General features: G+C 45.5%; 1 protein-coding gene across 1 annotated transcript in view; it reads right to left on the bottom strand.

Annotated features, from left to right (window-relative positions):
• Positions 1-12,785, bottom strand: part of nfatc1 (nuclear factor of activated T cells 1) — a 37,454-nt gene that overhangs the window by 2,765 nt on the left and 21,904 nt on the right. Inside the window, exons 8-9 of the mRNA XM_046417905.1 lie at positions 10,207-10,339; positions 7,339-7,965 (exon numbers count right to left, since the gene is read on the bottom strand). Of these exons, the coding sequence (XP_046273861.1) occupies positions 7,339-7,965; positions 10,207-10,339 (760 nt within the window). The remainder of the gene's footprint in view (positions 1-7,338; positions 7,966-10,206; positions 10,340-12,785) is intronic.

Genomic DNA, 12,785 nt, shown 5'->3' with positions numbered 1-12,785 from the left:
TTTTTTTATCAAGAGAGATGATGCAACCTCCTGCTGTCTCTAAAGGATCCAGGTGCACTTGTTTATCTGTTATTATGAGCTGTGTTCTTTGGGTGACGTGGTGGTGGTGGTGGTGGTGGAGGGGTGATCCAGGAGGAACGTAGCAGGCCGACTGAAGCTAAACCAGGAGAGCATATTGATATTAATGTACTGATAACAGGGAGAAGGACAAATCGCTCATTTTTCTTCTCACCAAAAGGAGACTGAGACACTTCATTTATCATCCACTGTTGCTGTTCTTATCTGTGGACTCATTTATTTCTCTCTCTCTCTCTAGTCAGCTTCTAATCGGCCTGCAGGTTCAGGATCGGGCGACTTTCTCAGCTCTCACAAGGATGAGAAATGTGCGGAGGGGAAGGGGAACACCCCTGGAGGAGGCCCCCAGGAAACCCAGCCAACAAGCCGGGGGAGGAATTCCCTTTGACTGACTGGAAAAGCAGCCTGGAAACCTGAGATTCCCCTCCACACAATGGAATTACTTTTGAAAAAAATGATTTTCATCACAGACAGCAGAGCAGCCCTTCCCGGTGACCCAGCACTGGCACGGGCGCTTCCTGCCAGAAACACCCCTCGCTTCCTATCACGAAGAAGAAGACGAGGGGTACGTGCCTCGCAGTAACTCAATATCTTGAGCCGTTTGGAAGCCTGTGGGAGGCTGCCATGACAAAACAAAACAAAACAAACAAAAAAAACAAAACATATAAATGTGTCATAATCACTTTAAGGTAGTAAAAAAAAAGGAGGAATAACTGTGGCAAAAATGGGGCTTCTGAAGGACAAATCACCTCAACTCCGAGACGCTGAAGCTGTTCACAATCGTGCAGAGCAATATGTCATACTCGTCTAGACATGAGGTTAACGCGTTTGGCTCGCTGATTGACTGCTGTTAATAAGGGAACAGGAAGATCTCCTGAGAGGTTTGATAACTGCAGCACACCAGCGATCTCACACGAGCGTGTCACAGAAACACACACACTGAACCCATTATGTGACGATGAGGACAGGGCGAGATTCGCAGCAATTTGTCTTCGTGAAGAACTTGGCAGCGTGGAAGATTACTCGTCAAGGCGGCACAGACATTTATATTCAGGCGCTAGAAAATCACTTCCACTTGATTTAGCCGAGGGCCAACAACGGATAAACTCATCCGTCGTGTTCAAAAGTTTACTCTTAAAGGGGGAGCTGCACCAATTTCACGCATAAAGGTCAGTTTACACGTCATGAGAAGTATTACTCAGCCTGAGAAGACGGTTGTATAATGTCCTCTGTGGTCCCCGATGAAGTCATCTGGGTTATTTAATGTTGGGCTTGGAGACTACATATTTATAACAGAAAGTCTCTGTTACAAACCGGGGCTGAGAGGTTGGAAATACGTGGTCGTTTACCAGACAAATGGGTTGAAATTATGATGCTGGATGCATTATGGGAAATGTAGGAGCCAGTGATTTTGCAGCTTGACACAAATTCAGGACTGAATTTCAGAACACTTTGGCCTCTTTGATTTAAGGTGTGAGGTCAAATTCATACAGATGAAATGTGAGAAAGAACTGAAGTAGCCCTTTAAAGGACCAGCCCGGTGTTTTTTTTTTACATATTATTCTTTTCTTATTTCGCTTTAAGGAAGCCATTGGTTCTCATTATTTCAAACGCAGCATCAAAATCAACATGCACCTTTGTTTTGGTTTATTTTGAACACGTGTGACGATGCTGATGTGAGCATTAATGACGCTCATGCATGTGACATCTAAGAGAAGCCTGAGTTTTCAAGATGGCCTCTGCTCACGGCTGCTTCGTCACACGGCAACAGTGGGCCTTTGACACGTAAACGAAGGTGACGGGTTGGTGACTGTGATGAATTAACAATCTTGAACAAGTTTTGGGCCCCTGTAAGTTGATATTGCTCATGTACTGAAACACTGGCTGACTGGAAGGTAGAAAAATCAACCTGAAAACTTGGTCTGCTTGGAGGTTTTATGAGTAACAGACTAAAACGTGCATTTCCACTGGTTTTGACCTCTGCTTTAGCTGGGAAATACACCAAGGACAAACCTGATATTCATACAGAGTCCAGTGGACAGAATGAAATTTGCTCTGTAAATGAGGCTGGACTTGACTGAATTAAATCTGAATGAACTCCCCAGACTTTCATTAGAATCAGTAGCGACTCTGCCATGGTAACAGCGGGTCTAGAAAGGCCTGCTTTTCTGTGTGTACGGTAATGCGAGATGCTTCCTAACGGGAGCATCGGACAGCAGGCAGCCACCGGCCATGCGGATGTGAGAATGTGACCAATATTACCAAAAGACGTACTTGAACCAGGAGAAATAAACAGTCAGAGCTCATCTCCACCCTCCCACAGCGCGTCGTTGCGCTGCCATGTGTGCTCTTCCCAGACCAGAACTGAACTGACTGACCTCCTCGCTTCTGTTTGATCTGGCTTTGACCTTCTGCGCATCTGGAGGTGGAAGGATATAATCTTTGACTTCAAGGGGAAGTTATTACACCGACTTCTCAAGGCGAGCATCGAGCTGTAAATTTAGGACATCAAGACATTTTCAGACCTCCACATCATGTCATCACCTGTCCGGTAACTATCAGAATCACGGATGAATTATGGCGTTCAGAAATTTTTCGTTACGCATCGTCATGTGCCATATGTGGTGGAATAGCCTTCACATAATAATAAAATGGTACAAAGACAGAATTCAGTAGTTTATTATGATAGAAAACAAATGAAGACCAGGCGGTAAGACTTTGTCTTTTTGCCCCACAGAGGCCACAACATTTACTGTTGGTGCGTCGGTTGCCATGGCCCACTTTTCACCGGGCCGTCACATTTGATGTGGAGGATCTAATTGAAAAAAAAGTCAATCTATCGATCTCTAAGTGTGTTTACAACAAAGTCCTATAAATAGGCCTGGCACCATTGTGACATCCGTGTCACGTGTTCTCCGGTCACATCGATTTGCTCGAGAGGCAGCTGAGTGACAGAGATGCTTCAGACGAGCTAACATCAGCAAACTCTGTGAGCGTTGCAATAAACTCTGGGTTCTCTGGTGTTCATCTGGAAAAATCTCAATTAATTTCAAAAGAAATTTAAGAAAACGCGGTGTTGAAAGGGTGGCTTTTCAGTCACTGTAGGGATTGTTTATGAAAAGACAAATAAACTCAATGGAGTTTGTCCAGTTGTTATAAAATTCTAAATTTTATCAAATATTTTATCGAACTTCTCATCCATGTCGGCTCAAAAGCTGAGAGTCATAGCTTATAATTGATACGAATTCAAAAACTCTGGAACAACAACTAAATGGACCTCTTGGTTAGACTGTTTTCTAAACCCTTTTCCGTTTTTTTAAGCCAACATGTGAACTACATGGACCGCGTGTTTCCACGGTCAAGCATTAACTCATGAAACAATAAGGCTGAATAGAATAACGTGCAGTGCACTGTGTACACATTATCTGTGCTCCTTCATATGACATGTGCTACAGTGACATAAAACCCAGAAACGCCTCCATTAACCTCATTTTATTATTATTATTATTTTTTTAATCTTTTAAGGCACTGCAGAGTTAGTAGGTTGATTTGTCTCTAACTTTACAGTCATTCAAGAGCAGGGAAGGTGGGGTTTGATATGAAGCAGTCCAGGAACTGGTTTCCTGCCCCATGGAGGTCTACAGCAGCTGGAGCTGACTGATACAGCCCGGTTCTCCAGTCAGGAAACCCCCGACAAACGAGGAACTCCCAAACAATTAGCAGGACAGCACTGTTTGCCTCATCAAGAGCTGAAACACGTGATCCGGCCTGTAAGAACACAATACTACAGAGGACTCGGGTGGCGAGATATTCAACAACCTCTGTAAACACTGAGAACAAATCAGCTGAGGGACCAGAGCGGAGAGAAAGAAGTCTGGGGGGGGGTGGGGGGGCAGAAAGCACCGCAAAACCCCCAACACCACCCCTACCCCCACCCCCACATTTACTGCCACGTCAAGTCCAGGCCACAAGCCACGAGATGTTCTTGGCCCACATAATGAGGCTCCTACTGGGTTACTGCAAGTGAGTCCCACAGAGCGGCTCTGTAGTCCGCCACAGATCCTGCCAATTCTTCCTTTAAGCCAGGTATTATTTAGAAAGAACATGTCTAATGTGTTAAACCGTAGGAATAAAAGAAAGAGGGACGTCGTCTGCAGCATATGCATACACACCTGTGCACACATGCTGTTTAATCTGCTCTAAATCTGTTTGTTTAGTCGTTGAACTTAAAAGTCTGACCACCGAATTGTCTGTGTGTGTGTCTGCTGTTGTGTTGGATTGTATGTTTTGGGGAAAGTAAAAGGAAATTGGTGAACTTTTAAAGTAAGGTCATTTTTAATTGCAGGACTGCTGCCGCATTGCATGACATCATACTGGTGTTTTTTTGTCTTTACTGGCCGCTCAGAAATACTCAGAAATGCACCAGTAACTAACTGCTGACGAGTAATTCATAACAGATGTGGAGATTGATGAATATGCAATAAACCAAGGACATATTCCCTCCAAACTCACTCTGTTAAGCATAAACTAATAAAAACAACAGCTGATAATTCATTAGAGCCATAAATGTGACAACATACGTAAAGTCAGGGTGAAATGCTCCGTGTTTTTATCAGGGAAACTAGTAATTCTCAGAAGCAAGTGAATTTACTGTTAAAATCAAATTCAAAAGTGAGATATTAGTCACAAGTTCACTCTCAAATACTTTTCTCATGATCATCTGAAGTCTCTGCTCATCAATCGTGCTGCTCTGACATCTGACAAGGCCGCAACACGCCATAAAAAAAGCATTTCGTAATGTTGTCTGGCTACGATCTGACTTCGAAATGCACGTTATGCTCATGTTACCTCACCGCTGACAAAAGTCTTCGGCACACTACTGTGCAGCATAACGTATGGCTTTGGCCACCTCTCCCAGACTCGCTCCGAGCCAAATGGAAGCATGCGAACCTCTCCAGTCAGCGGCTTTTATGGCAGCGTGGCCGGCCTCCATCTCGCTCAGCCTCAGCAGAGGTGCAGTTTAAAAGTGTGCACCCTGCAGCCTATAGCTCCAGCTCAGGGCCAGATAACGTTTATTCAGACTTTCCATGAGCAGCTATGTTTGTGACCTCTCAGGGGACGTGGTGTGTGATGGCGGGTGGGGTGGGTCCTGATGAATACGAGAGGGCTGAACAAACAGGGGAAAGATATCAGCTCTGAATACAACAACGGGTTCGGGGTGGGACATCAAAAACACCTGACTGCCTTGTTTTAATTTCTAAGTGATGCTTGCCGTGGCTACTTGACGGGGCAAGTGGTTTTAAACAGTCACGCATTGAAATTATTCACTCGAATGCTTTACGTCCAATTGCTCTGAAATTAAATTAAATTACACCACGTTAAAGTAAGTAAATGCCAGTGATTACATTTTATGTCTGGCAATGATGAATACACTAAATTAAAGCCCACAAAGCCACGGTCATATTTCCACAGAATATTTGTAACGACAGCGAGTGTCTCGGCTCCCTAAAAGTCTCAGATGTCTCACAGTGTGAGTTTTAACGAGCGTGGCGGACACGAAATTACAGTAACACCACACCTGAGCGAGGCCATAAAGCACAAAGTCGTATCAAACGCTGCCAGAGGTTTTAATGAAGTGAGAGGCCACATTAACTTTGGAATGCTTAGCAAAATATCCTTCAATTTGCCAGTGAAAACAAGTGTAATTGGAGGCCCAGCTCCTCAGAAATATCCATTATGGTTATGGTGGCGTACTTTGATTTGAAAAGTCATATATATATATATTTTTTTTTTTTTTCTGTAAACTTTAACTAACACCTGGTTTGAAACTAAAAATCCTCTGGGGATTCGAGCAGTGGTGGCACCAATGAGAGAGCATAATTACAAATCAAATCCTTAGCTGCAGCCGGCCAAATATCCCCGCAGACAGGGTGAACAATTGCTAATGTATTTGCCCAGACTGTTCAGAGGAAGTGGCATGGGAACAGTCTGAGCCCTACAGTCTGCGGCGCAACAACAGCATCTCGCTCGCCATCGGCAGGAAGCTCGGCCAGACGATTCAGCAGGAGCTCTGGTGACGGATCAAAGCCGCGCTGCTCCGTGAGCTGATAGCTGCTGGTTAGTGTTTCTTAATCTACTGCACTGCTTTTCTTCCACGGGACTAGCACACAGCCTGTTTTCTTTTTGCTCCGAGGAAGATCATTTATCCAATTTATTTCAACTCGCCGCGGTGCAGAGCGCAAGGCCGTCGAACCTCAGCGGTGAGCGCAGAGGGCCAGAGCAGTGAGATCATAAAGTTTGTGCTCCAAAAACCCTGCACACTCTGAGATAAATAAAGGGCGTCACAAAAAATGTATTACACCGGCAAGCTTTGGGCTTATTCAGGGTTTGCAGCCTTATATATCAAATTCTAGACAGCCGGCTTTCTTTGATCCGATTACCTCAGAAGTTAGACGACACAGAAAGCTGACGGGGTTGGAAAGAAGCACTGAAAAAATGAGAGAGTTTGTGAAGAGATATTTAAAAATGCAGGTCTTTTATCAGCTTCTGTCTAAGTAAAGTAAGACTTGAAACAGCAGCGGGTCATCACTCCTACTCCACCCACACAACCGCCACAAGCAGGAACATCATAGTCTGACGGAAACGTCCACTGAAGGTATTAACTGTATCTCTGTGCTGAACTCTGTTACAGTGACACTTCTGTGTCATTTGACTTTTTTTTTTAATCTTGAAAACAAGTTTTTTTATCCAGCCTTTACTGGTAAAATGTGCTGCAATGTTTGTTTTTACCACACAAAGAAATATGCTTGACATAACATTTAGGAAATGCACACAGTACGAGCGAGCGTTAGACTTGCTGTTTCCCTCAGTTTCCGGTCCTTATGCTAAGCTAAGCTAACCTGTTGAGGTAGTTTCATATGTTTCGTATATGTCTCAACAAAAAAGCTAATGAGCATTTCCCAAAAATGTTCAGCTATTTCTTTAAATGACATTCTGTGAGGGACTTTGCTCCAAAACAAAAACTCCTTTTAAAGGCCAAAAGTTTCAGCTCCTGGCAAAGTGATCTGTGAGTCATATTGATCAGAAATCCTATCAGCACCTGCTGATATATTACAGTCATTATACGTTGGAGGGCAATAAAAACCTTTTTGTTTAGTTAATTAGGGAGTTGGACAGGTTGTTCCTTTCATAATTTTTTCCATGCACTGGATTAGAAAGTTAAGCAGAATTGTGTATAATAATAATAAAATTGTTTTCACTCACCATCATCGAGGTACATCTGGTCCAGCTCCTGTGGTTCCTGTTTGATGCTGACAGCAAGTGTCGGAGGGCTGCCGTCTTCCTGAAGGGAGGCCCGCCCCCTCTCTGGCACCTTGGGGTGCTGCTGAGCTCCTGGGCTGGTGCTGCCGCTGACCGGCGGCGCTGGTGTCATGCAGTGGGTGGGAGAGAAAGGGGCGTCACTCGGGGTGGAGGGCTGCGAGGTCGGGGAGGAGGAGCAGCTGCTGGGGGGGTAGAGGCTGGGGGGCTGGTAGCGCCCGGGTGTCTCCTGGATGATGGAGACGTGTGGGATCGGGGACTGTTGGCCCGGGTGTTGGACTGCTGGGCTGGCAGGGAGGCACTTGGCGAAGGGCGACGGTGACAGATCGTGAAGTTTGGGACTGGTGCTCGGTGAGGATGAGGAGGGCAGCGAGGAGGGCTTGGCTGCCAATCTCTGCTGGCTGACAGAGTAAGCTCCGCCCACAATGCATGGCCTGAGGTCTGAGGTCATCATCGGGGTCATGACCTGAGGGGGGAAGTATGGTTTTGGGTGCAAGGACAGGCCGGGACCGTGCTGGCTGCACACCAGAGGGGCGTCGTAGTCGTCATGTGGCTCCGTCTTTATTGTTGGAACTGAGAAGAAGAAGCAGAAGAAGGAGGAAAAGCTAACTGAGTAAACACATATTCCGACCTTCCTGCAAGCGTGTGTGTGACAGTGAGTGGGTTTGTGGCTAGGATACCCGCTGCCAAACAAACACTCTCATCAATGAGACTCTGTGTCTGGGCCTGAGCTCTCCCACCCGGCTGAAAATATTCACAACAGTAGAAAAAAGCAGGAAAAAAGGGATGACTCATCAACACGAGAAACATCCAGCTGCTTCCATAATAAAATGGTTATTTTCTCTGGATCCCGCTCTGGTGCTAATATTCACTAAATGTGCGATATGAAATATGTTGCTGTAACAGCAGCTTCATACTCAGCAGGGTTCAGCAATTCAAACTAAATTACTGTTTGTTCATTGAGACAAAGGGAAGTTTAACTGAAAAAGACAAAATGGAGGCTTTGGGGTGTTTGAGGATTGTGGTTATCGTACAAGAGAGAACCAGCGCTGAGTTCAAATGAGGCAGGACTTGTTTTCAGCCGCTTGGACACCCGTCCAGATTCCAGAGAAAAACATACTGGACACCAAGTCTTAAAATGTAGTCAATCTGCAGCTCCTGACACGACATCAATCATATATAACAAGCGTTTCATTCCAGTAACGAGCAAACGACAGGACGGTTCTGAACCCGAGCTTCATCACTGCATCGCTGAACTGGATCTAATCCTCCTTTTCTTTGTGCTGAAGCTGTGTTAGATTACAATATGAAACATGTGCTTGAAATTGAAGCTAATGCAGTAAATCACTCATACTCCTTGTTCAATTCTTCCTTCTGCGACTTTTTACGTGCTCATTTAGTCTTTGGCGATGCCGCTTGCAGAGGGGAAACCTCTCGGAAACAAAAGGAGAAGATGTTTTTAATCACGCAGGGTGTACCAGGCTAAATTACGGGCTAAAAAAGAGCAAAACTAGGACGCGTCATGCCCTACTGAAGCTTCCACCGTCAACAACTGTAAAAGAGGAACTGTGATGAGATGGTTACACCAACCGCAGCACTAAAATAGCACACGCACCCCTATTTTGGGCCTGTTTGGAGGAAGTGTGTCTGCGGAGGATAGGCAGATGCACAGGCACAGAAAGGAGCCCGAAGTGCAAATGTTTGCGTTGCCACAGAGGAGAGCGTGCAACCTGCGTGTGAAAGTCAGCCGCGTGTACTGCATGTCTCAAAATAAATCTGCTGTTTTTGGGCTGAGCTGAGCTAACACCTGCCGCCGCCGCCGCCGCCGCTGCTGCTGCAAAGAGAAGGTGACGTGATTTAGAAAAGAGCGAAACTTACATTCATTTAAATCTCATTACACTGCTTACTTATTTTAGTTTTTTTTCTTCCCTTTCTTTAACACTGGCAGGACACCCTTTAGAAGACGCTGAGCGGACGAGCTGTCCCCCAGCGTGTCCCCTCCCTCACGCCCTCTGCATCCTGAGGACAATGCTCCACTTTCACAGCGGGGCACTCCGTCGCCCACGGACAGGGTTGGGCCGGTTCACTTGAATCGCAGCTTTGAACCACCCACTGGATATTCGCTCCAAGCCCGGAGAGCAATTAGCAGTGGTTTTTACATTTCAGTTGGAGGGTCAGTGTTTATATTTAGCTTGGCAATAGGTTCTCTATTCAAATAACACGCTTTTCCCATGAGGCCCCTTCCCCACCCTTGTGTGTCTACTCGGCGCAGTATTCATGTAGCTACAGGTACGGAAAAGAACAGATTTTATAGTTTTTTTTCCCTGCTTTTTTACAATGAAGAAATAATAACGTTGCTTTGTTCCTCCCTAGCAAACCACCAGACAACGGGGAAAACAAACTGTTTGTTCTCGTCTTCAAGTGTAGGCCTAAGATGCTGGCAAAAATGTTTCTAATTAGTCTGGGATGTGAAAGGCAAAGAGCAGATGGAGGAAAAAAAAAGTGAGGATGTGCTGAGGGCTTGGAGGTAACAAGGAGGTGTTTAGTTTTCGTCTTCGTCGCTTTGGTTGAATTTGTCAAAACAACAAGCATGAGGAGGCACGACTGCACACGATGCCTTCGCTGCCTTCACAAAGTGTGTGTCCTACCTGTCCTGAACATCCCATGCCTCACAAATACCCAACATGCTGTAATACTGAACTCTAACTCTGCAGTCAGTGTGCTCCGCTCTGCTGTTTTTCACCAAACACCGAGCAGACAACAGAGCCAGGCGTCCCGTCATGCGTAACTTGAGTGAGAGGAGGAGAGCTTTACCACTGGCAGGGACGTAGGTGAAGCGCTGGTACTGGCTTCTTTTCCTCTTGCCGTTGCAGACGTAGAAGTTCACCTGGACCGGAGTGGAGAGTCTTTGGTTCCGATAGGGCGGGATCTCGACGAGCAGTGAGTTCTACACCAAAGAAAAACAGCATGACTGTAATTAAGTGGCGCATCCATGTAGTCTGTAGAAACAAAGAGATCACGTTCCATTGAATTTAATCTTATCCAGTTCCAAGTTTTTAATGTTACGCTCTGATTGGCACCACACCTTTATCTGGTCTATCACCTGTGCTGTTGTAATTTGCCCCTTTTGGGGTCAAAATGGTGTTATTTTCACTGGACAGAAAAGGCACTCATATTCCTAAAGATACCAAACTGTGCGAGCCAAAGATGGGCGAGCTGAGCTATTTGTTTCATTCCCCGTTTCATTATTCTCTTTCGCAACCGCATGAATTCGTGCATCAGAGGCACAGGCTTGTGTTTGCCCAATATGGACATTAAAGCTCCAGTGTGTAGGATTTCAGTGGCATCCAACAGTGAGGCTGCAGACAGCAACCAACTGAACACCCCTCGTCTCTGGGCTACGGCAGAAAGACGGCGGAGCAACATGGCGGTGGAAGACAACCTGCTCCCTCTGCAGATATAAAAGGCTCATTCTAAGATAAGGAAAACACAAAGATTCTTATTCTCGGGTTTTAGATTTTAAACTATGCCCCAAAAATCCTGCGCACTGGAGCTTTAAATACATAGAGTCTTCTTCCCTTTGAAACCATAGCCTGAAGTTGTATGTGTGTTTTCTTCCCGGGTGGTGGGTAAAACCTGAAAATCTGGTTGTAATCCCAACTGAGAGACCGTGACACGAGGTTACGGAGAGCCGTGGCTGTTAGCAAGCTGAGCAACTCAGCTGATGCGAACAAACTGAAAATGGGACTGTCCACATAGTTTCAGATAGTTCAGCCTGTGGCCATATCAGCCCCCGTGTGTGTGTGTGTGTGTGTGTGTGTGTGTGTGTGAATATACATGTATGAGCTGCTGCTCAGTAGCCAGGGAGGAAGTCATCTGTCTAAAAAATTGTGCTTCAGAGGACGGCTGGCCCTGACATGTATAGGAGAGAGCTGAGACACGTTATATTAAATCACTACAGTCATAAAGTCAAGTGAAGCCAGATGAGGCCTTTCGACTTCTCTTACTCACCCCCATCCATCTGTCCTTCACAGAATTAGCTGATAAAAAAGTCTGGAAACTGTTCACAGTTTGCACAAACTGTAATTGTGTCCAGATTGTCACGTCGCTGCTTTCCCAACATGTCGATTTACACACGTTGATAAGAAACAGACTTAATTTTGAATCCAAACTGATCACGAGTGACATCACTCATTTAGTTTTGAAAGTTTTACGTGCACATGTGTTGTTAAATCCGCTGAACCCACCGAGGACCGAATGGACCTTTAATTTGTGTAAAGAAAAGAAAAAAAGCACAAAAACTGACAAAAGTAATTTCTCAAAACTGAGCATGAAGGAGTGTTTTTGGACTGCTCGAGTGAGTCTTTCAAGACCATTTGTCTAAGTTTACGTGTGTGATCTGACACGTCTAATTGTAAATAATTCGCGAAATTAAAAGTAAATCATCTCACGCTTCCCCCTCATCGACCTCCCTGCGAGCAGGTGACGGAGGCACTGAGGTAGTCTGGATCTGCGGTTTGGGCCGCGCTGTGGTGGAACAGCAGAGGTTAAACATGTCCAAGGCAGCGTCAGTGTTTAAAATGGGCCCAGTCCAGCAGACTGGGCTGAGAGGGGAGGGAGGCCCTTTGTCTATTCAAGCAGACAGATGTGTCCCAGCAGTCACTGAGTGTGTTCGAGTATGTTTTGCAATAAGAAGACAGTGGGAGCAGGTGCAGCACTTCACATATAGACAACCTCTAATCCCCTCGTCTGTCTCCCAGACTCCCACTACTACGTGTCTCTCTCTCTCTCTCTCTCTCTCTCTGTTTGTCTGTCTCTCAGTCCCAGGCCAAGACAGGACAAGCCAAGCACAAACTCCCACAGGTTGAGAGTTGAACTTTTGAAAACCTTTTCCACACATTTCAAACACAACACTGCTGTTTCCCCTCAGAGGCCTTCAGCCCAGAGCCGACAAAATCTACAGCTATGTTCCGGTTACACTCCTGTGTGTGTGTGTGCGTGTGTGTGTGTGACATGTTCATATTAACTATCTGTTAGGAATCCGCAATTTAAAGGAATAGTCCCACATGTTTGGTGTTAAGCTTATCCACAGTCAGATGAGAAGGTTGATGCTGCTCTCATGTCTGTGCAGTCAACGTGAAGTTACAGCCAGGAGCCTGTTAGCTTAGCTTAGCACCAAGACTGAAAACGAGGGGGTCTGGGTGGGTGGGGAGAGCCTGGCTCTGTCCACGGGTAACAAAATTGGTCTAATAAAACTGCAACGTGCCATTTGGATGATTTCACTTGTGTGCAAAATCAGAATCAGAATCGGAATTCCTTTATTTATTATTTATTTATTTTGTTTATGAACTGGCCCTTTAAAGTAAAGCGCTGAATAAAATTCAGATGTGGTG

The sequence above is a fragment of the Scatophagus argus genome, chromosome 17, assembly GCF_020382885.2.
Source record: "Scatophagus argus isolate fScaArg1 chromosome 17, fScaArg1.pri, whole genome shotgun sequence".
Lineage (NCBI taxonomy): Eukaryota > Metazoa > Chordata > Actinopteri > Scatophagidae > Scatophagus > Scatophagus argus.
This window is presented reverse-complemented; position numbering and strand designations above follow the sequence as displayed.